Source organism: Caretta caretta, chromosome 7 (assembly GCF_965140235.1).
Source record: "Caretta caretta isolate rCarCar2 chromosome 7, rCarCar1.hap1, whole genome shotgun sequence".
Lineage (NCBI taxonomy): Eukaryota > Metazoa > Chordata > Testudines > Cheloniidae > Caretta > Caretta caretta.
In genome coordinates, this window is record NC_134212.1 from 23,750,476 (window position 1) to 23,777,041 (window position 26,566).

The following is a 26,566-nucleotide window of genomic DNA, read 5'->3' on the forward strand; positions in this document are numbered from 1 at the left end:
TCTCACAATATTTCATATTTATTTTTGAACTCCTAGCTCCTGGAGTCATGTGATTAGGAGAGAATTTTAGCTTTTGTTTACTTATTTATTTTTTAAACTAAGTTTCTAGCCCTGATGGTTGTGGAGAAAAGTGTGAAAATGTGACTCAAGTGCACCCTAAAGGCACCAAAATCAGAAGGCCAAGAAAAAGAACCCTATCTATACATTTAAAGTCTCATGATATTTTGGTGACTGATTTGTGATTTTTGAATGTTTAGGGTTGGCATATTGTATTACACTCATCCAGTCAGGGAATGGGAACAGCACCATGTGACTTAAACCTCCAATCAAAATAGCTGGAGTTTTGAAATGCAAAACAAGCTCACCCAAAGCAGTCTCTGAATAATTCTGAGCAACGCAGTCATGGAACAGCAATCTATTCATGGATCACTCTCAAACAGAAGAAAAGGTCTAAATTCAGCTAATCATGCTTCTGCTGGGAATAATTCATCCAGTTCTATGAGCATGGATACTGAGTGGCCTACTTAGCTGGGTTACTACTTGAGGGGCAGAGGGGAGAGGTCAGAATGACTCCCATACCTTTGTTAGTTATTGGGGTTAAGGGGACATTCCACACACACATGCATGGTCTAAGTAGGCTCAGGGGGCATTCAGCACACTGTGACCTACAGCTGTTACCTCTTTTATCCCTTTCAGGTTTGGGGAGATCCTGCTGCTTTTGGGCAACTGGCTTATCCTCAGCGCTGAAGCCCCAGCATATACCAGGCTAGTAAAGCCCTAGCCACTGCCAAAATCCATCTGGTGATGAAGCTGTTGCCCTCTAGGAGACAGGTACAGTAACAGCTGTTTTTAAAATTATATTGGGGTAGGGAGGTCCTGGGGTGGTTGTTGTTGAGATTCTATAGCCCAAGTGGTCAACAAATATTCATATTAAAAATAAGAAAGCTGGATAGAAAACAGACAGCATAGTTAGCTAATGATGTGACCCTTCTCTTTTGCCATCCTATCCAAGATGTTTTGAAGACATTCATTTTCAGGGAATTTTTATTTTAAAAACCAAACCCTGTGTCAATCTGGACTGAATTTCTACAGCATAGCAAAACACTGCACTTTACCCCAGAAGCTGCTGTGGTATTTGGGACTGTTGGTACTTTTTGGATTAGACTATCTGTTAAGGGAACAGAAACTCAACCATCACTGTGCATTGTTGTTCGTCGCAGCAGGGGGCTTTTACATTTTTTGCTTCATAATTTGAATAGCGATACCTTTCTGAACTGAGACCATCATCTTGGGAATTTTCACTGACGCTTCAGTTGTCTCCTAATCACCAGAACCTACTCTTTGAGGGCAATTATCTTATCTCTACTTGTTTTGCTGTTACATCTTATGCAGCAGCTCCAGTCTTTCTCCTGTTCAGTAGCATGTCTGTATGTGTCTCCCCTTTCCTTCTCCTCAGTTGTCTTTCTGTCTTCCTCTATTTCTTCATCATTAGCTGCCTGTCTGCCTATGTCTCTTATTTCTTCCTCCTTTTCAGTATTCTGTCCATTTGTCATTTTTCCTTTCCTTCTCTGTCTTCTCTGTCTCCTTCTCTCCCACTTTGTCTTTGGCTCTCATTTCTCCCTTGTTTCTCTCTCGTTTTCCCCCCTAGTGTTGGAACTTCTTTCTTTTATCCACCCCCCGCACCACCCACCTCCCACCCTTTATAGTGCTGTTATCTGTGATTTTGGCAAAGAGCACATTTATTGGGGAGGAATATCCCCATGGCAACGCAGCAGATGGTGACTTTTGATTAGCTTGGCTCCCCCCTCATCCCCCCCCAACTGCCAAATCACAATCCGTCTTTGAAATTAAATCAGGCTGCGATAGCATCAGTTGTTCTGGAGAGGGGACGAGAGAGAAACGAGACTGAAGTATTACAGCAGGAGCCAGGATGTAATGCAAATTTGGGTTTTTTAACCCCAGCAATAAAAATCCCTGTTCATTCTGGGAGCTGGAGGAACCACAAGAGTGAGAATAATAAAATAAAAAATAAGATTAAAAAAATGTTATCACCACACGCGGGTTCCTCACGTCTACCATGTTTATGTTGGCATATTTGTCTTCAGTAACACTGATGTCATTCATCGCTGACTCACCTGGTGCTGCTGGGCCTAATCCTGCTGCTGTTTAAACACTGCTGGGGATTCTCCTCAGGCAAATATAAACACAGGCCAGAGACACTCCATCGCTGACTGCTTAGAACCTCAGCCTGCTGGCTTGGTGTGTTCAGTGTGCTCTGATCAAAATAGTCTGTAGGCATCATATGTATGGAACATTTCTCCTCAGAGGTCGGGGTGTTGTGTGGAGTTTAGCAGGCAGATGCTGCTTGGAAGACATTCAACAAGGGTCTGGGAAAATGCCCTTTTCTGGACACAGTGGGAGGATACCAGGTTGATAACTTGGAGTGATGCAGGTAATTATTTATTCATATGAGAGCAGTGCCCAAAGTAGGAAGAGACAAGTCAGGGCACGCCTGTATGTGAAGCAGAAGGAAAGAGAGGACCCTACCTGTAAGACTTCAGCATAGATTTGAGGTAAGAAGCAGAGTACAGGGTGAAATGGGAAGGCGGGGGAGCTCATTATACTGTAATACAGATTTGAGCCAGGGACCAGAGTATGGGGAGATGAGGGACACTAGAAAGGAGGGGAGCTCCTGTAATGTTGCATGGCAGGGCTGGGCCATGGCACAGGGGAGATGGAAATGCAGACATTGGAAGAAAAACAATAAAGGATTTTTAAAAAAACTTAGGAAGTGCTGACACTCCACCCCATGAGCTCCAGTGCTCTTAGGGCGATACAAAGGTGAATAATAGGTGAATAAAGATACATGTTAATCCCGGCAAAAGAGAAAAGGAAGGTTTTAAGATGAACTAAGGTGAACAGGGGAAATGACTAATGACCCAACAGCCTCCTGGGAAGAGTGTGTTGGAAACTGGTGCAAAAGGGTTTGTCTCAGTCCACCACACGCAAAGCTGCCTCTGATTTTTACTGAACTTCCCCATGTAGGTGCTAGAAAATGGAAGTCAGGTCTTTGACTCCTTTGAGACAGTATTCAGAGTAACAGCCGTGTTAGTCTGTATTTGCAAAAAGAAAAGGAGGACTTGTGGCACCTTAGAGACTAACCAATTTATTTGAGCATAAGCTTTCGTGAGCTACAGCTTATGCTCAAATAAATTGGTTAGTCTCTAAGGTGCCACAAGTACTCCTTTTCTTTGAGACAGTAGTCTCTGCCCCAAACAGTCAGGAGAAATAATGGGTCAAATTCAATCCTAGTGTGACTCCACTGAAGTTGGTGGAGTTACAGCAGAGATGAATCAGGCCCACTCTGTCTCTGAGAATCTAGCATCTTTCCTATTCAAGTTATATCCATTATGTTCTGGTTACGAGCGGGACTCAGCTCACACACTGCTGGAGACACTGGAGTCTGTGTCACTGAGATCCTCTTCAGCCTGTCAAAGGGCACCATAGGATCTTTAACTTTCTCCTGTTCAGAGCTCCTGAACAGAGCACCTGCCCTCCCTCCATCCCTCCACTCCTCCATAACTGTCTCCTTGCTTCCATCCACCCACCTCCATCGTATGTTCTCTTTCTACAGATTGCACCCTTTTCTCTTTGTTCTTCCCTCTTGTAATGAGATGTCCCACTCATACCTCTCGTAGCCCACAGGAGCAGGGGCTGAGAGCTCCTGTATACTGTCCCAACAGCTCATCGACTGCACAGTACGAGGTACATGTACTGAGCCATCTCAATAGTAATAATGTGGAATATGTGGGATTTCAACCTATGTGTATTCATCCAGACATGCAAAAGAAACACATTGTGACACCATGTCACAGTGTTTGCATCATCATGGGTTGACACTACATCATCATTTGTCACTAGACCAAAACAGAATCAGAACTATTTAATTTTCTGCAGATCATAGGATGGGGCCATGAAAACGGAGACTTTCCTCAAGTCTTGGGATTGGGCAGCAATAATTATTGTAACATCATAATCTCCTCCATGCTGTCAGACTGTGACGCTGCAAACACATAATTATGATTTTGCTGCAGGCCCCATCTGAAAAAAGCAGGCAGAAAGAAGAATTTCTGTTCTTCTATCTTGACACAAAAATCTGACAAACTCTGATGGCAAAGGGATGCTAGGCAATTAAGAGCAGGAGCCATGGAGCTGATTCTGATCTCACAGCAGTGTAACTCCCCGAGCTCAGAGATTTACAGCAGTGTACATGGGATCAGAATAAGGCCTCTTGTTGTTATACTGTCTGTAAACGGCCTAGCACAGAGCTTCCCACACTGTCTTTGGGGAACCTTTATTGGACATCTGTGGACAGTTGCCTGGTCTCGTGGTGTTGGCTCTTCCTCCTTGTTCCCAGCTGCTTCTACAGGCCTTTTCTCTGCAGTGATGAGCCTAGAAACTACAAACACGGCTGCAAATGCAGCCAGCCTAGATGACTTCTTTTAGGCATTGCCCCTATATAGAGGAGCAGGAGTCACCAGCGGTACCAGAGCTGCTAACCTCGGAGCAGGGGAGAGGGAACTAAGTAGTGGGGGAGCAAAACAGATGGGAAAGGGAGATGAAATGAAGAGCTACATATTGATTAAAACTTTCTAAAAGGGACAAAACATTTATCACTCTACCACCTAAACAATGCCTATGTTTTATTATGTAAATAACGGCTGTAATTGCCACATGGGATGTTTGTGTGATCACGAATGGGAGGAGAACAGGTCTCTGAGTTGGAGAAGAGGTGTCCACAAGATGATCTGGCTGCTAAGATTAGGTTCACGCTATAAGAACCCCGACCTGTTGGCACTATGCAGATGATAATACTTAAAATGGCCTGGAACGGAAATATAGCTGTGTAGAGATTCATTAAGTGTCTTCTAGGAAATCTTGCCTTAAATACCCAGCAAAGAATAAAAACGACTGCAACGATCGTCTTAGTAACTAGGGCATGCATGATCAGCTAGATCTAGCATCTGCCCCTGACATGAGGAACCCCTTAGGGAGCATCCTAGGACCGACCAGTTGCCTTTAATGCACATAAGATCAGAGGTGGGGGGGAAAAGTTGAATCTGCAGGGGAAACGCAGGAGTGAAGGGATCCAGCTAATGCACCCGTCTATCAGATTAGGATGTCAGAAAATCAAACTGTTTCCATCACTGTCCAAGGAGAGACTCATACTTGCTGCTTAATATGATCGCAGTCCTGCTGTTGCCAGTCCAGGGAGAGGGGGCCACTGCCACCTCCGTGTGCAGCAGGCTGTGAGTTTAAAATCCTATTAGGCAGAGACTAACAGTTGCAAAAAGAAAGCAGGTATCCCCTAGTGGGGATTTAAAGATGTTTAGACATAATTGGATTTTCCAAGCAGATGTCATTATTGTTAAACAGTTGCCCACTTGATATGTTCAAGTTGTTGGCTGTAATTGCTAAAATTAGCAGGTCTGCGTAGAGCAAAGGTCAGTCGGTTAATATTGTGATTTAGTGTTTTATGAAGTAATTCCAAATGCTTTTATGTATGTTTTTGTTTTTGCAGCCTAAGCCCCCATTAAAGTAGTTGTGGGTCTGTTAATAAAATAATGACTCAGCCTCTCTGTGCTGGCTGCTGACATTACTTGGCTGCATGTGTAGTCACTGGGTTAGTTTGGTGCTTTTCATGAAGTCTCAGCTCAATAAGAGCCTCGCATTTTGATTTAATGTTATATATTTATTTTTGGGGAAAGGTTGCTTTTTTTAGGTAGGAAGCTGTCTCCTTGGCATGGTATTTGCACCTGGAGAAGCCACTCGTGTCAGGCACAGCATCTGGACACGAGCGGGCAGAAACCTGGCTTGAGTTGGTCACCGCGGCCTATATTTGGATCCTGAGTCTAATGGTTGATGGGACAGTGTGTGCATGTGTCTTCAAGTGTAGACGCTTCTTAAAGAGACGCTGTTATCCCAAAATGTAGCTTCTTTGCAGGATGATAAATCTCATTCACCTAATATCCCTGGGAGAGGAATAGATAAAAAATACGGAAATAGATATAGTGGGATAACTAGATTTATGTACAGCAAAGGGTCCACTGGTTGGTCACATGATGCTGGCTCCTCCTTGTTTACAGCTGCCAAATGGCATTAAAAGAAGCTAGAAGTTAATTAAATACTTTCCTAATAGTGAGTTTCCCATGTAAGCATTTGCGGTAGCTGCCACAGGGATGTGCTGTCATTGTGAATGGGAATAGAAGAGATCTGGACAATTGTGACTGGGAGAAAAGGTGCCTATCTGTTTAGCTGTAGGGCACTATGTCAAAACGTGGGCATTCCTGATACTATACAAGGTGCATGTAGATATGTGTATTATTTTATTTAAAACCATACAAACGTTTAAAAATATTATCTTAGAGCTATAGTGAGCCAGAACCAAAATCCCAGTTCCAACTAAACCCTAAACTTTTCTGGGATTTGGGATTCAAACCTAGATCCAATGTTACAGCTTGCTGTTGTCACTAGACTGGGCCAAGCACAACACTCTTGAACTCCTAGGCTGTTCAAATTCCAGGTCTGAATTTTGCATCTTGAACCAAAGTCCATGTTTTATATTGAGGCTCGAACAGCAAAATTCAGAGATGGGTCTGGATTTCTAATACCTCAGAGTTCAGGATGTTCTGACCTTGGGTCTTAGTTCAGTCCGTTTGTAAAAATGAGAGGGCCATACGCATGATTTTGTTCCATTTTTGGGTTCAATTTGGAGATGTATCTGGAGATTCAAGAACAAGGAGAGATGTGGTCAGAGGGAAGGAAAGAATGATAACTGTAGCAGCTGTATTTTGTAAGGATCAGAGAGGGAGAGATACTAGAGGGGTGAAGTTGCCTTGCAATGCACTTGGGGTGTGCTGGTATTTGGTGTTCTGATGTCTTCCTAGTAACCACAATAAGAAGGCTTGAATGGTTAATGATATAATAAGAACACTTACTGTGTATCTGTCATCCCATTCACAACTTCCTTGTAGGGTCTGAGGGCTCACAGATTTTAATAGTATTTCTGTTGTAACTAGGTATGATCTAAAAATTCCCTGAGCCACTTTTCTTTTGGCTTTGAGCTCCTCTGAACCTAATTCCAACTCTTTTCTAAAGCCTTGTCTACACTAGGCTATGTCTACACTTACAGCATGACAGTGGCTCAGCTGCAACTGCATTGGGATGGGAAGGATTCTCCTGTAGCTAGGTCAACAGAAGAATTCTTCCATCGACCTAGCATTATCTACACCGGGGGTTAGGCCAACATAGTTATGTTTCTCAGGGGTGTGCAAAATCCACTCCCCTGAGAGATGTCTTTACGCTGATGTAAGTTTTCAATGTAGACCAGCCCCTAGAAAAGTTTTGCTGGCACAGCTACATTGGCAAACCCTCCTAGTGTAGACGCAGCTTCTGCCAACAGAGATTATACCAATTCCCAGTTTGTTTTCTGCTTGTTTGTTTGTTGTGTACTTGCTGCGTGCCTGCTTGACTGAAGTTTATAGTGTGGTCTGTTTGGGGGCCATGTGCTGAGCCTAGTGGCCTGCATGGCAAGGCGGAGAGCTTCTTAACAAGGCTTTGATCCTAATCCCTTTAGGATCCATTAACCAGTGGGCAGGGCTATGCAGGGAGAACAGGAGTTTAAAAAGCCAGTTCCTAAGCCACCAGAAGAGCTAGCGAACAAGAGCAGTGAACAGGGTAGTTCTGTGAGGGAGTTCAGAGGAAGCATAACAGTCTGATACCCCCAGTAAACACCACCCCACCTCCCCAAAAAAAGCCCAACCAAACAAAAGCTGCAGGAGTAAAAATCATGTAGGCAGAAGTCCAGCAGCAGAGTGGGGGCTATGCAGTTTATTGCATTGGGTGCAGCATGTATGATTACCTGCCTTGTGGGCAGGTGGCATATGTGTGCACTTAGTACAAGAAGCTCATGGCCTTCAGAGACCAAGTATGGGCTCTTGAGATGAGTAGCTGAACTGGAGGAACTAAAGGAGATGCAGAGGTACATAGAAGAGATTTTCTGGGACACAGTAGAGTGGTCCTGCCCTCAGTCAGACAGCCTCTGTGCTGTTGAGGAGGATGAAAGTCTCGGGGAAGGAGAACATCAAACTGGAGTGGAGGGAAACAATCCCATAGTGGGGACCCTCCTTCCAGATATGTCATGATATCCTCTTACACTGAAAATACACCTTCTGGGGAGGGAATCCCAATTATTAGGAAAAGACAGATAATAGTAATGGGGTATTCAATCATTCGAAATATAGATAGCTGGGTTTGTGATGACTTGGGAGAACCGCATGGTAAATTTCCTGCTGGGTGCGAAGATTGTGGATCTCTCAAGATATCTAGACAGACCTATGTGCAGTGTTGGGGAGGACCTGGTGGTCATAGTACACGCAGGTACCAATGACATTGGGAAATGTAGGAGAGATATTCTGGAGGCCCAATTTAGGCTATTGCATAACAGATTAAAGTCCAGGACCTCTATGGAAGCATTCTCTGAAATGCTTCCAGTTCCACGTGCAGGGCCAGTTAGACAGGCAGAAGTGCAGGGTCTCAGTGTGTGGACGAGATAATGGTGTAGGGAGGAGGGTTTAGATTTATTATGAACGGGATAACCTTTTGGGAAAGGAGGAGCCTATACAGGAAGTATGGGCTCCATCTAAACCAAAATGGAACCCGATTGCTGGCGTGTAAAATTTAAAAGGTTGTAAAGGAGTTTTTAAATTAAGGGCCAGGGAGGGGAAAGCTGACAGGTGCTGAGGAGCACATAATTCAGACAGAGACATCCCTTAGGGAAGGCTCTATTAACAGGGATTTTCCATCTCCTCATAAAGAAAAAAGGATAGAAGTTGATAGAGTACAAGTGGGAACTAAAGAGAAACAGTCAAATAAAAAGAGTACAATTCAATTACATCACGTGAAAGAAGACAATTAAATATTGACAAATTTTGTAAGTGCTTGTATACAACTGTTAGAAATCTATGTACTAAGATGGGTGAACTCGAGTGCCTGGTATTAAATGAGGATATTGATACAATAGGCATCACAGAAACTTGGTGGAATGATGATAATCAATAGGACACTAATACCAGGGTACAAAATATATAGGAATGACAGAGTAGGTCATGGTTGTAGGGGAGTGGCATTATATGTGAAAGAAAGCACAGAATCAATTATACTGAAAATCTTAAATAAATGAAACTGTACCATAGAATCTCTGTGGATAGAAATTCCATGCTGGAATAATAAGAATACAGCAGCAGGAATATACTACTGACCATGATGGTGACTGTGAAATGCTCAGGGAGAGTAGAAAGGTTATAAAAATAGACAACTCAATAATAACGGGGGATTGTAACTATACCCATATTGACTGGGTCCATGTTATCTCAGGATGGGATGCAGAGATAAAATTTCTAGACACCATTAATGTCTGCTTCTTAGAGCAGCTGGTCCTGGAACTCACAAGGGGAGAGGCGATTCTCGATTTAGTTCTAAGTGGATCACAGGATCTGGTTCAAGAAGTGAGTATAGCTGAACTGCTTGTTAATAATGACCATAATGTAATTAAATTTAATATTCTTGGTGGGAGGGAAAGTACCTAAGAAGCCCACCATAGTAGCATTTAACTTCAAAAAGGGGAAATACACAAAAATGAGGAAACTAGTTAAATGGAAATTAAAAGGAACGGTAGCAAGAGTGAAATGTCTGCAAGCTGCATGGAAACTTTTAAAAAAAACATAATAGAGGCTCAAATTAAATGTATACCCCAAATTAAAAAAAAAAAAAAAGACTAAAAAATACCACCATGGGTAAACTGCAGAGTAAAAGAGGCAGTTTGAGACAAAAAGGCATCCTTTAAAAATTGGAAGTCAAATCCTACTCAGGAAAATAGAAAGGAGCATAAACTTTGGCAAATCAAGCGTAAACGTGTAATTACGCAGGTATAAAAAGAATTTGACGAGCAACTAGCAAAAGACACAAACACTAACAGTGAAAAACTATTTAAGTATATGAGAAGCAGGAAGCCTGCCAAACAATCAGGGGGGCCATTGGATGATCGAGGTGCTAAAGGAGCACTCAGGGAAGACCAGGCCAATGCATAACAGCTAAGTGAATTATTTGTTTCAGAGGAACAGCCGTGTTAGTCTGTATTCGCAAAAAGAAAAGGAGTACTTGTGGCACCTTAGAGACTAACCAATTTATTTGAGCATGAGCTTTCGTGAGCTACAGCTCACTTCATCAGATGCATACCGTGGAAACTGCAGCAGACTTTATATATACACAGAGAATATGAAACAATACCTCCTCCCACCCCACTGTCCTGCTGGTAATAGCTTATCTAAAGTGATCAACAGGTGGGCCATTTCCAGCACAAATCCAGGTTTTCTCACCCTCCACCCCCCCACACAAATTCACTAGCACCAGCAGGAGAGTGAATTTGTGTGGGGGGGTGGAGGGTGAGAAAACCTGGATTTGTGCTGGAAATGGCCCACCTGTTGATCACTTTAGATAAGCTATTACCAGCAGGACAGTGTGGTGGGAGGAGGTATTGTTTCATATTCTCTGTGTATATATAAAGTCTGCTGCAGTTTCCACGGTATGCATCTGATGAAGTGAGCTGTAGCTCACGAAAGCTCATGCTCAAATAAATTGGTTAGTCTCTAAGGTGCCACAAGTACTTCTTGAATTATTTGTATCGGTCTTCACTGCATGCAGAGGATGTGAGCGAGATTCCCACACCTGAGATATTTTTTGTAGGTGACAAATCTGGGGAACTGTCCCAGATTGAGATGTCTGTAGAGGTGGTTTTGGAACAAATTAATAAACTAAACAGTAATAAGTTACCAGGACCAGATGTTATTGATCCCAGAATTCTGAAGGAACTCAAATATGAAATTGCAGATGAATTTTAAGTGTAGACCAGATCTAAGGCTCTTCAGGTCCACTCTACCTGCTTAAAGCCTTATCTCTCAGGATTTGTCCACACAGGAAAGATTTACCAGTTAAACCAGTCTAGTTATACAACTATAAACCCCCATGTGGACAATCTTATTCCAGTATAAGAGTGACTTTGTTTAGTTTAGCTTAGCCCCCTTCCCAAGTGACATAAGCTAAACCCAGAAAAGATCCTTCTTTGTGTTCTGTGTGTTTGCAAAGTGAATTATACTGGTATAATTAATTATATTGACTTACTTTTACATCTTAGCTTATACCATGTAGAAAAGACCTTTACGTTGCCTGCTTTCAGCCCATCTAATCTTGATCTCCTTGCCCCTGAACCAAGCCCCTATGTTGTGAGACCTTGCAATCATAAATCCATCCTTCATGTCTGTTTGCACCCAAAGCATCAGCTTTTAATCATTCTGAATCTTTTTAGCTAATACAGGCCCAGTTCCCCAGCATTGGCCTGTGCTCAGCATGACAATGAAATGATTGTCTAAGCTTACAGCACCACCAGCATTCACACACATCCCCAAAACACTAAAGCGATCCTTGCCTAAGACATGGACATCCCCTCCCCAGTGACTTGTCATCTTCAAACTCTATAGGTTTTTGCAATCATCATGGTTTAGAGGCCTCCATTTCTTTGATCAGTTCAGTAATTCCTCACTGGGCTTTCTCCAGGATATGTTCATTTCTATTCATTGTTGTTGTTTTGTATTGCAGTAACATCCAAAGACCTCGTTCATGTTTCAGATCCCTTCCCACTAGGCTCAGCACAAACACATTTGTCTCTGAAGGTAAGGGACCAAACTCAAATTAGAAGTGAATTCAGTGGGTCTGAATTTGGCCCCATATTGTGCAAAACTGGATGCAGGGCTCTAAGTGGTACCTCACAATCGTGGCCCTGTACAATGGTATAAATAATTTGTTTAATATACTTCTCCTGATATAGCCTGATAACCTACTGTCCTCCTTTACAGCAACTGAGCGACATTCTCAAAATTCCCTTCCTTGTTGTTGCTGACATGAATTGCTAACTCCCTTTCATTATGATTAAATTCCATTTCCTTGCCTAGCAAGATCATCTTATGATTTTTAAATCCCAAATGCCTCACTTCCCATATACTCATGTTACATTCCCTCAATCATTTCCTAGTTTGCTCTCCTAATTTAAACATTACTAGAGTTTGGCATGAGGAAGCTGGAACTTCTGATGGCCACTAGCTGTGTCATTTTTGGCAAGTCTCATAACCTCTCTGAATCTGTTTCTCCATCTGTAAAATGGGGATAATACTCACCTGCTCACAGGCAGGTTGCAATAATGAATGTTCATAAAGCACATTGAACACATTGCTAAGTATATTAAGTTTGATTAACTGGCCTATTATGTTTTCCTGGTTAGAACTTTTTATCCTTTTAAAGAAAAGGCTACCACAAGCCACCTTCACATCTATTGGTGCTCTGCCCAACAGTAGGGACAGATCACCTATGTATGTGCTAATGGGTCTGCTAAGTTCTTGTAGAACTCCCTTAACAGACTGAGTGTAACGCACCCAGGCCTGATGAGCTGAGTTCCAGTGTTTAGCTTTGTGAACACAATGGTATTTGGCTACCAGTGCCATATCTGTCCCTACGTCCATGCATATATTCATCATCCCTCTGCTTAGTTCAACTCCTCAAATATTCCCAATATCCAGCTCTCCCCCTTGCAGTTTTCAGTAGGTCCTATAGTACTCCCTTCTTTTTAATATAGCTGAAAGATAACTTGTTCTTCCTAATGTTTCTCACTACCAAACTGTCCTTCCACAGGTTTGCCTGTTGTAATTCCATGATATGCTGAGGATGGCTTACTAAACCTTGTCTTCTGTTCTCAACCATTTTTATGAAGAGTTTCTTTTAATGTGGTTTTGTAAAATAGTGTGAATTTAGTGCAAGTGAATACTGCACCCTGAAGGACTGACATTCTCTAGTTATCTACAGGGTGGGTACTCTGGTAGCACAAGTTTCTATTCGGCCTTACCCTTATGCCTTAACCTTAACAAGAACAGTCCATTTCTAGGGGTGAAAGAGGACTGTAGGCTCCATGCCATTTCAGTTCTTGGTGGCTATATTAAGAGTATTAATACAGCTATCACTTGTGATGTGGACATCTGTCTACTACAATGGTTCCATCAACACATTTCACATGGGTCACCAAAAAGCTTGCACTGGACCCAACTTGCAACCTAGAAATGAAAGGCTCTCTCACCCATAATCAATCCCCTGGGCCATCCAGTCCCCCTGTACTTAACATACTTAGTCTGTTTGGTAATCCAGGAAGACTTACCCTTGCAGTATTTACTTCTGAAATACTGAGATACATTTATTCTAGGTTTACTAAAATTAGAGCCAGCTTGAATAGCATGCCTCTATATCTTTAGCTGTGAAATAGTTGTTCCAAGAAATGCAGAAATCTGTAACAATTGTAACTCAGTGAAGCTGTTTATTCGTACTACTTATATTGGATCCCATTTTACTGATCAAGAGTCCACAAGTGAGATCTTCCAAACAGCTTGCTGGTAACGTTTCTGCACAGGTGTGCGGTGAGTTGCTAGCATTTCAGCTGTTCTCTTCCGTTGATTTTTATGGACTTCAGCTGCCCGTCTTCCTCAACTTCAGTTCTTTCTTGTCCATTCTCAATGATTTTCCTGGTGGTGATTCTTCTACCATTGACCACTTCCGTAGAAGTTGAGACTGATCTGAAGTTGTTTGAACCACTCATGTCTCCTCCAAAGGCCCTGCAGGAGAATGTAGTGTGCTCACCGGGGTTGACTGAATCAAATGACATAAATGATTCCATAAGATCAGGAAATACATCAAAGCCGGCAAAGCTAGCTCCTCTTCCACGAGTTCTGTTTCTGTTTTCACCTACATTTCCATCAAATGGACTGTCCCAGAAATCATGTGCAAAGGGATCCATTCCTGCAAAAAATTCCCTGAAAATCTCTTCTGGGTTACGGAATATGTATTCAGAATCAAATGGGCTGTGGAAGTGGCCTCCAGTTGCACCTCTGCCTCCTCTGTGCAGACTTTCCTTTCCAGATCTATCATAGATGGAACGTTTTTGGGGATCTGATAAAACCTCGTATGCCTCAGCTACGGCTTTGAATTTCTTCTCTGCCTCCTCCTTGTTATTAGGATTCTTATCAGGGTGCCATTTTAATGCAAGTTTACGGTAGGACTTTTTAATGTCATCTTGTGAGGCTTTTTGGTGAAGTCCTAAAACTTCGTAATAATTCACCATCCCAAATGAAAGGTGGATGGCTTTTGAAATGCTTTCTTTTCCCTCTGCTCAGTGGCCTGAAGTCTGAGCCGTTCAGCATCCAGGAAATCCTGTTTCCTTTGGGCGCTCCAAATTTGCTCCTTATGACCTGCTGGTTTTGCTCAGTTCATCTTTTGATTTGCTAGCGCTTGGAGCCACAGGGAAAGAAACACATTGTTTAAATTTACTCTTTGATTTTAAGACAGTTGAGTGGTGGGATTGTGACATCAGAGGTAATTCAGCCAATCATTGTACAGCTGATTTTAGTTCTTTTTTTTTCTTTTTGTTTGTTTTTTGCATACTGAAGTGATATTGGTGAAAATCCTATACATATTGTCTGGGGTTTATCTTTTGTTTGCAGTGCTGCTGTAGCCATGTCGCTGCCAGGTTATTCGAGACACATGGTGGGTGAAGTAATATCTTTCATTGGACCACCTTCTGTTTCATCTCACATTTTAAAAAATTATATTTCACATCTATGATGATGTAAGTGTGAAATACAGCTCTCTGATGACAGTAAGGCATTATATACGGCTATGTCTTATTGTACTCTGACTGTGGATTTTGAGGTAGTTATGAAATATACACTATAGGCCATGATTCTCCTCTCACACTGGTCATTCCATTGGTGCTAATGGAGTTCAGAGATTGGGGGAACTGGAGCCAGGACTCTTGAACTATATTTTTGCTACTGACTTGCTGTATCACAAGTCCCATCTTCTCTCTCTGTCTCATTTTCTCTATCTGTATATTTGTAATGTGCTTTGAAATGCTTGGGTGAAAGGTACCACAGAAGTGAACATTGCTATGATAGAAACAAAAATTTTGATGATGTGACTGTGCTCTTAATGTGTATTGGCTTTATGCCCTCTTCTTGGCACACACAGATGGCGGAAATCCATTATGTACAGGGCAGTAGACCTAAAGGGAAAACTGCAACATCCACTAGAAAGCAGCCCTACAGGGGGAGCTAAGAAGGTTTTAGAGCTAACCAACCCAGATTGGACAGAAGAGGCCTTTGGCTGCAAGAATTTCCACTTCATTGCCAGCAAGGGTCTGCTTCTCTTGTGGGTCAGTGATGGGACAATGCTATGGAGCTACTTGTAATGTAATATCTAAATCCAGCTCTAAAAGTCACCATCAGTCAGTGCAGTGAAGTTCTTGAGATTGGCGCTCAAGGAAATGAAGGGCAATATTGAAGTCAAAGGAGTATCATGTGCTGTGAATACATCAGACACCTGCTTTCACCACCACCAGTGTGCCCTTATTAATTGGAGGAGGATGGTGCTTTGGGGATTGGTGTTTTGGGGAGTACTGTGTGAACTGAGAAAGTATGTTAAAAAAGATCCATCCCACCATGGCAAGCTAACATTCCTCCCAATGCCTTCTGAATTTGGAGGCCAATTTGTGCCAAGGAATGAGAGAAAGTTTCCAAATAATTATTAATTAATTAATTGGACATCCAGAAGGAATGAAGAGGAGGGAGTGGCTGGTTGTATATACTGGATGTTGGGTTTCAACAATTGGTGGTACCTTCATTCCTTTTCTTTCCAAAAAAGTATGGACTTTTTTGTCTCTTTTCCCTCACTCAGATTTTGAAATCTTCAGCAGGGATGTTGAGTGACTGTTCCATGTATTGACCTCACTCCCTTTCTTCTGCCTGTTTATTAGGAGAGGAAACCAAATTGAGGGACCACTTAGATTCTTGTGCTTGGGTGTAGTATTAGGGTGTCCACTTGGGCTAGAGGCACTGCCTCCTTACTCAGAAAACATCCCTAAATCCTAAAAGTACCAAAACACTCAGTTGTTGGATTTTAGCCTGGGACCTCCCCTGATCCTGCAAAGGTTTACATATACTCAATTTTAAGCATGTGAATAGTCCAACTAATGGGACCACTTGTGCTTAAAGGTAAGCACTTCTTTGTAGGAATGGGGCCTTAGTGCTGCTGAAAAGTGCCAACCTGACACCCCTGGTGCCTGGAGCCCTCTGTTTATCCCTAAAACAGGTACTGCACAGGTAGATGCAAACCACCTCCATGCTTTCCCACCAGTGTTCCTCAAACCTGACCTTTAGGGAGGAGATAGGTCAGGCTCCATGGCCCTTTCAGTCATTGGCCTCTGAGCTAAAATTGCCATTCAGGGGGTTCGGTTAGTGACTGTTGTGATAGTGGTTTTTGTGATGTAGATGCCTATCTACTAGGAAGTGGACTTAGAACCTACCAAACTCATCTCACACAGGCCGCCAACATCTTTTGCCAACATGGGCTAGATTTGAACATTTTAAAGACCCTTGTGCAAGACTTCACAAGCAGTTCCATTCCTGTTTCTAGTGTGTCGGTTCTCTGTCAGATGGAGGAGAAAGACTCGATCAAGAGTAATTCCAGTCAGCCTGCTGAGAGGTTCCCTGTGGGTTTTAGCAAGAGCCAGTGCCCAGCAGAAACCAATCCAGATTGTTTGCCGTGAGTGGTATTGTATGGACAGGGAAGGAGGTAATTCTAACTTTTTCAGCTGTGCTATTTGAGAAGCATCTCCTCCCTCAGTGGCCACAATGCTCGCATTTGATGATGAGTGTCCGTAGAGTCTCAGACTCGCTGGCGCACTGGATTATCTGTCTTGGATTTAGTACGTTTACCAATCTGAAATGTAGGAAGTGTTTTTCTACTGTCATCTGCAATGGGGGCTGATCACTGCCCGTCCCTCTGCTGCCTGCAGCAGGCGTCTGAGATTAGCAGCAGTTCAACTGAGTGCCGCTGCTGTAAACTAAAAGGGTTTGCAAGAGAGACAGAGGAGTGAAAAAGTGATGGTGAAAGAGAAATGAGAGGGAGAAAAACATGCACACATCAAGTAAGTAGACCCAAACTAGCCAGGCAGCCCCAAAGAAACCAAGGCTTTGAAATGAGAAATGTTTTTCGTATCTTAAATCTCAAGTACAAACAATAAAAACCAGCCCAGGCTGTGTTCTTTGAAGAGAAGTACGAGTGACCTGAGCAGTGGTTATCAGCAGTGTCATTAAGATAAACGCTTAACATGATTTAAAGCATCCGAAACTGAAGGCAGCACTTTCAGATACTAACAAAACGGCCTGACATTGGGGATGGAAATCAATAGTAATCAGATGTCACTAAAAATACTCAAAAGTGTCCCATGGCTGATGGAGGTGAGATTAGTGTAAATATTTGTATTCTAATCAGTGGCACGGGAGGGCTGTAGGTGGCCTCTCTGTCTATTTAATTAATGGAGTGGCTTTTTAAAAGGATCCTAATCATATGTGATTGTATCTGCTTATCAACATTTTTGCTAATTAGATGATATGGAGGCAGTCGTTCTGCTAATTCCCTCATCCGAACAGCATATCCTGCTCAGATAAAGTACAGTCTCTTTTTAATAAGAAACAATCATGAGACAGACTAACCTTAATGGTGCTCATTATCTTTGGATCTTTTGGGTCCCCTCCCCCCCTTTACTTAGATTTCTGCTTCAGAATGCCAGATGGGCAGAGTTACTGTGGCCCTCTCCCATCCGCTCCAGTCACAATTTAAAACACAATCAAATCCATGGGAAGAGCATTCTGACAGCTGAGGTCTCATGTTATAGGGCCTTTCCCCTAAGTTCGTCCAAGCAGGAAGTTTACATTTTTCAGACCTGTTGTGCTAGGGATGGGAAAGAGATTTGGATTAAAAAAAAAAAGCCCCAAATTTAATCCCAAACTGAGCTCTGAAGCTTCACACTGAAACGAACCTATTCTGAGCCTTCACTCAAAACTACAGCTTGACCACAAACTTCCATCCAAATCCTGGACCTTTGGCTACAGCTCCAATTAACCCTTTGCCCAGAACTCCAACAGACCCTGAATTTTCCTCCAAGCCAAAGAGCTTTTCTGAGCTGTGAAAACGAAACTATATATATATATATATATTTTGTTTTGAAACAGGCTTGGCAGGGGGTGTCACCAGAAGAAGGGTTTATTGGCAGCCAGTTGATCCTGTGACAAGGCCTGGATCCTTTTATCTATAAAACAACATGAGCCTGAGACATTTGCTCTAAGTACTTTGAGTGTCCAAACAAACAAGAGTCACACTTCACCCTGCCACTCAAACTGTCGTCAGACATTTCACCCCACTGTGGCCCCTGTTTAAAGGGATATTGTACTCGATTCCTTCCTGCCTCTGGGGGGTTGGGAGGGGAATCTCACTAGATTTTCCTTGGGAGAACTGTTAGAATCTGTGGTGAAGGGGCTTTGCTGGTTCATACCTCATGGTGGGTTACATAATGCCCACCTCCTAGTGTGTTAACAATAGGATCTAGCTGCCTTAGCAAAGATGTAAACTAAATAATAGATTTAGCTAGAAAAGCCTTTCCTTTCTTCTCAAGACAACAAAGCACCATCTCCATAGACTGAACTCCTCCTAAGTAGATCTACCCTTCACACAAGCAAGCCAATGAGTGTCAGGGTGGACTGAAGTAATGGGGGTATATGCCTTCTATTTAGTTTGTGAGGTCAGGAGTTTGCCTGCTGTTTTTTCAGCTGTGAATGCTGAGCAGAAAAGGCTTAAATGACACAGATTCCAGCCTCCCACATCTGTGGATGGCAAGAGGAAGTTTCTATGCATCCCATACAATGATATTCATGTATTAACTGCATTCCATTAAAGTGCTGGGTGATGGGTGACGGAAGGTTCTGGGGAGCATTAGGAAGAAATGTAGTTCTAGCAGGCTGAATGGGACTGTGGCTGCTCAAACTTCCTCTGACCTATGAATAATCAGGGAGGAGCTGAGGAAGGAGTTTCTGGATCCAGTTTATTCTGAGGTTTGGGTTTCAGACCCCCAAGATCTAGCGACTGCTCATATGAAATTTAAACCCAAATGGCAGAAGTCTCTTGAGACCACCTGTTCTCAAGAGATTTCTGCCATTTAGGGCTGAATCCAAACTAAGAACCCAGTCCTACCTGGGGCTGGAGTAAATGGGAGCTGCTGGTTTTCAGCATCAGATCATGCCCTAAATCCAGGAAATAGACCTGTTTCTATTTCAGGACACCTAGAACTAAAACCATGTGAGTAGGTTGGGACCCATGGATTCTAATCTGACCTCCCACCTCAGCCCAAAATTCAATGCTGTTTGGATTTGACATTCCGGTCTTGGCTCATCTTTGAATGTAATTAATAGTTCCCTCACATTTACAGTGATGGCTGTATCAGTGTTCTGCTCAGAAATAAGAAAGACCAGCCCTTCTGCCTTGCTCCCTGTCTGTGACAGCCTTGGGCTTCCTGACTTTCCCCCCTCCCAGCCATAAAAAAGGGTGATTAATTCAATATTAACCAAATATTGAGGACAATATCTAGTTTTTGGTACCATGGCTAGAAGTATGAGAGCTGAAAATGAAGAGGGGACGCAGTCTTAAAACTCCAGGAAAGAGAAGATGATTAATTACTGTCCTGGGATTTTCTTTCCACCTCCCGTCAGTGAGAGGCGCTATGTGGAGCGTTCAATTAGTAAACCAGAAGGGGAACGTTGTAGCTCAGTTTCTCATTATTAAGTGATGGTTCATGACACGACTTGGGCTTGTGCCCGGCAACTGAGTTTATTTTAGGCTGTTCAGGCATCCTATAGAGATGATACCACCTGGATTTGAAAGCTCCTCTGGCCTCTTCTGACTACAGAGAGAGAGGTGTTTGCCTGCCTGGCATAACTATTTCACCTAAGCACAGACTCCTTCCCAATTTTGGATGGCATTATATTGGGAAATAACCACCTCTGAGAGCTGTGCCTCTTAGGGATCACTTCACAGCTACTGGGTGCTTTCCAGAGGTGGTACGTCCAGGTCTGACATAGCCAGGGCTTGTCTGCACTTGAAATGCTACAGAGGCACAGCTGTAACTCTTCAGTGTAGGAGTTCTCCTGTCAGCGTAGGGAATCCATCTCCCCAAGAGGCACTAGCTAGGTTGACAGAAGAATTCCTCCATCGACCTAGCACTATCTACGCAGGGACTAGGTCAGCTTAACTATGTCGTTCAGGGGTGTGGACTTTTCACACTCCTGAGCGATGTAGCTGGGTCAGTCTAATTTTCTAGTGTAGACCAGCCCCCAGGAAATGGAGCTCTCGGTAGGTGATGGCACAGAAGTGGGTTGTGCCCCAAGAGTGGCAGCTATTAAATTGTGGGTCCTGGTGATTTGCATTTACAGTCCTGGAGCATTTAAAATTCCTTCTTTACTTCAGAGTCAGTCCTGTAGAACAAAACTGAATTTCTGTTTTAGAAAAGTAGCTCTCCCTCCTTGCAGGGCAGGAGGAATTTTAGAGCTCCAGAACTGTGTACCATCTGCATGATAAATTATGCCTAGCTGCACACGACAGGAATGAGCGATCAGGAAAAGAGATAGGATATTTAACAGAGAAGATTTTACATGGGATGGGGAACTGAGGAAGAAAAGGACTCCCCATCTAAACAGCCAACACTGCAGCCTCAGGTTTGCTTTAGGAAAACTTCTGAAAGTGGCTGCTGCCAGAGGCTGGGACGAGGGGAATTTCCACACTGCTTCAGTGAAGATTTAGTCCAAGTTTATTGCTGAGATTAAAAGACTGAAGAATATAAATTGTAAATGTGATGACTTAAGAGCTCATAAATTCAGTATACAGCCCTGTTCCCAAGAGAGCCTATGTGCAGCCTGGCCAAGCTGCCCAGTGCTCGTGAGCGTGCTCTCTCACTCACTCTCACACACACACCACTTCTCAAGAGACTCCCTCAACAGCTTGCCCTGGCTTCCAAGCGCGCACACGCATGCCTACAGAAACAATGAATGCACTCATACACCCACTGGCACCTGGGGACCTGAGCATATACCTATCACTGCATGCAGATTATACACACGTCGTGGGACCTGGAAAAGTATTTAAATCTCACACACCTGCACTCCCTGTGCGTCCACACATGCAGATGTACACGCATGCTCTTCCTATTTCTCATTTGCAATGAAATCACTGGCAGCCCTGAGCAGGGATTTGCCCCTATTTAATTGCAATTTAGGTAACAAACAGGTCGAACACTTTGAGGATGATATTTCAGCCCCTGATGATGAAGGAAGATGTGCGGTGCGGCCCCTTAATTTAAGAGGAATTCTTTGCATTTGCATAATAACTTTCATGCTGTAATATGAAGTGAATGCTGTTATCCCCCATTTTACCTCTGGGGAAACTGAAGTGGTTAAATGAGTTGCTCATAGTGACACAGTGAGTCAGCGGCACTCAGTGTTAGTGCTTTTGAGGTACAGATGTGGCACCAGCCCCTTTTCCCCGCCAATATATGAACCAACATTAGCGTCATGGAAAGATGGAGCTTCCCTCATAGGCAAATATGCCCCCTCAAGTTCTGCCAAAAGAAAAGGAGTACTTGTGGCACCTTAGAGACTAACCAATTTATTTGAGCATGAGCTTTCAGCTACAGCTCACTTCATCGGTTCATTCAAGTTCTGCCATTTGCTAAAATCCAACCTGGGTTTTCCCGTCAGGCTGACTTGGCTTCTGCCACCAGGGGGATGCTGAGAGATTTTCTGATAGTGTTAAATTTACTGGAAGCTGCATTTCCAGTGGGTGAGTTACGGATGGGGTTGCAGCAAGGTCATTTCCAGCTGTCGCGGTCCCTTGGGTTTATAGCTACTCAGAATTCAATGCTTGCTGACATCTAAGCTGGGAGCAATAGACCCTTTCCTAAAATAAAACCGCAACTTCTGTTGGGAATACACCATTGGGATCTATCATATTCTCTTTTACAGGCAAGATAAGAAGTTGAAAAACCTTCCTACTTAATGGAAAGAGTCATTCTGATTATAGTCCAATGCCAAAGATATCTCTTAGGGTTGGTTGATTGAATGTGGTAGACCAGGACTGCAACAGCACGGTGTGCTCCAGGTCAATGCTAGGAGAGGGAGGCAATGGCTCATGTTAGCAGATGAGCCCTTTTAGGATTAAGGCTGATGGTCAAAATTTGGGAACCAGAAGAACTGGGGGTGAAAAATTGGGGAAACAAGGAGGAACATCAGGGTACCCATGGGGAAGTGTTCTGCTCCCCTCCCCCGAGAGTAAGCAATATGTTCCAACTCTAGCCTTAACTTTTCCCTTTGAACTTTGGCTGGAAGGGCATGACATAATGGCTAAGTAACAGGTTTGCAATATATAAATTTCCTAGAATCAAAGGTTCGAATGGCAGTTGAATCATCTCAGCTCCTTACCCTTCCAAGGATGTTAAACTAAGATCCATTCAGTTGACTGTATGAGAGTCTCTGGATGACATATGTTAAAAATCCAGCTTCTGTTTGCTTTGCCTGGATGCTCAGAACCTGCTTTTCTAAAAGTTGATGCCTGAGGTCTAGCCATGTGTGTACCTAATGTGCATGTCCAGTTACTGCAATGGCATACATGAATCAGGTAATTACGTGCCAGTAGCTCTAAATACCCTTTTTCCACCCAGAGGCCCAATTTCTGACTAGAACTGAAATATTGATAACTGTGTCTGCAGAAGTGCTTGCAGACCTCTTTCTGCAAATCCAAGCCCTAAAAGATGTCATGGCATTTCTCTGGAGAAAGGATGGTGGTGGGGATGATGGTAAGGGGAGCCTCCCTGGTATCCTTGTTCAAAATTTCCCCTCTGTGTGTGATCCAAGATTAGGGAAGGCAACTTCCTACTACATGTAGCCCTACTTTTCAGCTAACACGGAGGTTCTCAAACTGGAGGTCAGGAACCCTAGGGGGTCACAAGGTTATTACATGGGGGGGTCGCGAGCTGTCAGCCTCCACCCCAAACCCTGCTTTGCCTCCAGCATTTATAATGGTGTTAAATATATAAACAAGTGTTTTTAATTTATAAGGGGGGGTCGCACTCAGAGAATGGTATGTGAAAGGGGTCACCAGTACAATAGTTTGAGAACCGCTGAGCTAGCATCCTCTATCTCAGAAGTGGCTGCATCTCAGTCATTCTTTGTACGTATATAGGAAGCAAAGCAATTTGGGGTTAAAGGGGTGTTATGAATGTATCCTGTTCTAGGTCTTTGAGACCCTTTTTTACAGGAAAAACTGTAAAAAAGGCTAATTTTAAAAAAAATCATTTATTCCTTTTAACGTAAATTGTATCTCGGGAGAGTGTACGTGCGCATAGTGTGTGCTTGTACAGTAGCAGATCCGCATAATTGCATGAGCATATATCTCTGCATATTCTGTACCTGTGCAAAGCTGTGTGTGGAGATTGTAACTGTACACGCTATGCTTTAACAATGATTTGATAATAGAGTCAAGAACACGCTATATACAATGGACCCTCACTTACATATTTAGCTTAAGAAAGAGAAGGTTAAGGGGTGATTTGATTACAGTCTATAAGTATCTACATGTGGAACATATATTTAATAGTTGGCTCTTCAGTCTACCAGAGAAAGGTGTAACGTGATCCAATGGCTGGAATTTGAAGCTAGACAAATTCAGACTGGAAATAAGACATCATTTTTTGACATTCAGGGTCATTGGAACAACTTACCAAGGGTGGTGGTGGATTCTCCATCACTCACCATTTTAAAACCAGGACTGGATATTTTTCTAAAAGATCTGCTCTAGGAATTATTTTGGGGCAATTCTATGGCTTGTGTTACACGGGAGGTCAAACTAGATGATCACAATGGTCCCTTCCGGCTGTAGAGTCTATGAATATATATTTTGATTCACTAAAATCTTCTAATCCATATTTCTCCATCAGATCCTTGAAATTGTTTGCAAATTTATCTTAGGTGCTTGAAAGTCATAAAACTCCCCCTCACTGTTGTGTGTGATAATTATAATGGCCACTTGTATAGGACTGAATTCTAAAGTTTAGCCCAGATAACAATTAAGCAACAAGAGAAGATGAAAAGGAATTAAAAAAAAGAATTGAATCTGAATTTATATTTCTGTAATATAGTGTGTATGGATGTACACATCTGTGTATGAAAGTAAGCATTTGTATGTGTGTAGCACTGTGTGTGTTTGTGTATGTTAATATCTCTTGTAACAATTGACACTCCTTGACTCTGGTAGCATTTGCTGGAGCCTCCCTATTCAGATATTGGTTTGTTATCAGGTTGCAGCAGGCATTTCCATCTACTCAGGGATCTGAGCCCCTGTGAGCCACCACATGGGGCCTTCAAAGCACTTCCTTGTGCCTTGAGTCTGCATTCCCTTTCTGATGAGGGAGGGTGAGAGGGATAAAGAAACACAGCGTCTCCAGAGGTGTTATTCCTCATGCTGACTGGTGCATCTGGAGAACTGACTTTGCACCTCAAAGCAGGGAGGGGAATGCCCTGTCCTTAACTTGTTCCTCAAAAATACTGGAGGAGGGGGATTATCTCACATGTACCCCTGCTGCATTGGTAATGAGAAAGCACCCTAATGAAACATGAGTTCTCATTAGTTTTTGTACTCAGCAGTATGGAGAGGGAAGGTCCAGATCCATATCTAAGATCCCAGTGAGCAGGATCTGTTAGATTTAGTACACAAAATACTAGCTAGACACCCCATGAGTACACATTGAAATCTTCCACCCTTCAGAAGAGTAGTTTCAAATATATTTGTGGGGTTATAGGATTTGTGAGGCTTCTCAGAATGACTTGTGGCTCTAAAAAGGGGACAAGTTGGTACCTCTAGGCCTCTTCATAAGGGAACACTCTGAAAGAAAAGGCTTTTAGAATCTTATTTCCACTTACCTGTCCCACTTCACTAGAACTACAATGCAATGGCCACTAATCTTATGTGGCTCATAACTGCAAATAGGTCTGGAATTAGTTAATTTTACAGCACTGTGGCTGCCTGTCTTTTGCACCAAAATCAATGAAGGAAACACACATTTTCCATATTTGCAGGGAAGAAGGGACAGCTAGGACTTGAGTGTACGTTCACAGGATTCCTCTGGGACAGCCTGAGCTTGGGAGCGCGGCAAAAGGAGATTAACAATGTGGAGAGACGACGCTCTCAACAACAGGAGCGAAAAAGCTCCCAAGGGTTTAGCGGCAGTGGGAAAGCTTGATTGCCACATACAGCAACGCAGTAGCCTACACAGCTTTCCCCCCTAGCTCCCCAAAGACACCCAGTGGAGTGTATTCATTTGGTGGGAGGGGGGTGGTATAATTGGCTGTCACTCTGCTGGAGCGCATTTTATTTGCATAGATAATGAGTTCCTCCAGACAGGAGAGAGAATTTGGGCTGCCACATGAAATAATGCCAAGCGAGGGCAAAGGTGTTAATTAAAGAGATTTTGGCAAGTAATTTAAGGGCCAAAATTTACATTTTGTTGGAAGAAAATCTACCTGTTGTGAATCAAAACTTTGTATATAGTTGCGGGGGTGGGGGGGAGTTGTTTTGTTTTAAATTTAGTGTTAACAAAAACAGTTGGCCTCTTTGTGGGCTAAACACTACTGGCATTGGGCTAGCCTATGCACACCAGGAAATTAAACTGACTGTGGGCCTGATTCTCCACTGCCTTGTATCTTGTGTGAAATGGGTGTAAAATGCTACCAAGTTACAATTCTGCATTCATGTACACACCCACTTTTGCCCTCATCTTGCATGGGTGGAAATGCAGGTGAAAGGCAGTGAAGAAACTGACCCAGGTTTTGTACCAGGAGTTCTCCACTCCCCCACACTGGGCAGGATGTCTAATGAGAACTGGTTTCTAGGTGAAATTTCTGCAACTTCCACTCTCTTGACTGTTTTTGCTGCTTCTGGCCAAAGGAATAACAAGAGGGAAGGGCTCTGGCTTTCAGATGAAAAAGATGGGTTCTGGGGGAATGGTCAGATTGTGGCAAGTCTCTGTGAGGAGAGGAAGTGTGTCACTGGCAGTATGCATCGCGTGCCACATTTTTGATGACTAACAGCAATCTTTACTGGGACATAATAGGGGTGGGGACGTCTGGGCTGGCTGGATAGAACCTACTGAGAATTATTCCTTTAAATGGCTCCATTTGGCCGATATCGCCTCCTTAGATCTATACTGAAATACCCTTCTATTAATAAATAACTCCTTTCTCCATTTCTCCATTGCAACAGCGCACGTTTAAGTATCTGAGAATTGGGTTTGTTTTTTATAGACATTAGAATTAGATTTTATCTTTATTAAGGGTTCCCTCCCTACCTCTAAACCTTTGTTCCATTGCAGTGAGAAAATCAGTCAGATGTAAAGGGGGGAAGGGGATCAGTCAAGATTTTATTTTCATCTGATTTATCTCAGCCAGAGAGAGAGACTGAGAGTCCCTATATGCTTTTGACC

At 43.0% G+C, this 26,566-nt stretch overlaps 1 protein-coding gene and 1 long non-coding RNA gene across 2 annotated transcripts in view; one reads left to right on the forward strand and one right to left on the reverse strand.

The window, feature by feature from the left end:
- Nucleotides 1–380: 380 nt before the first annotated feature.
- Nucleotides 381–26,566, forward strand: part of LOC125640476 (uncharacterized) — a 57,762-nt gene continuing 31,576 nt past the window's right edge. Inside the window, exons 1-2 of the long non-coding RNA XR_007357788.2 lie at nt 381–448; nt 697–831. This is a non-coding gene — a long non-coding RNA (uncharacterized LOC125640476). The remainder of the gene's footprint in view (nt 449–696; nt 832–26,566) is intronic.
- On the reverse strand, nt 13,580–14,272 carry DNAJB8 (DnaJ heat shock protein family (Hsp40) member B8). Its single transcript, XM_048858995.1, has one exon. It carries the CDS (start codon nt 14,270–14,272, stop codon nt 13,580–13,582), a length of 693 nt encoding a protein of 230 aa, XP_048714952.1.

Coding starts and splice junctions, on each gene's coding strand:
- DNAJB8 (XM_048858995.1), bottom strand. CDS start 14,272: ATGGTGAATTATTACGAAGTTTTAGGACTTCACCAAAAAGCCTCACAA.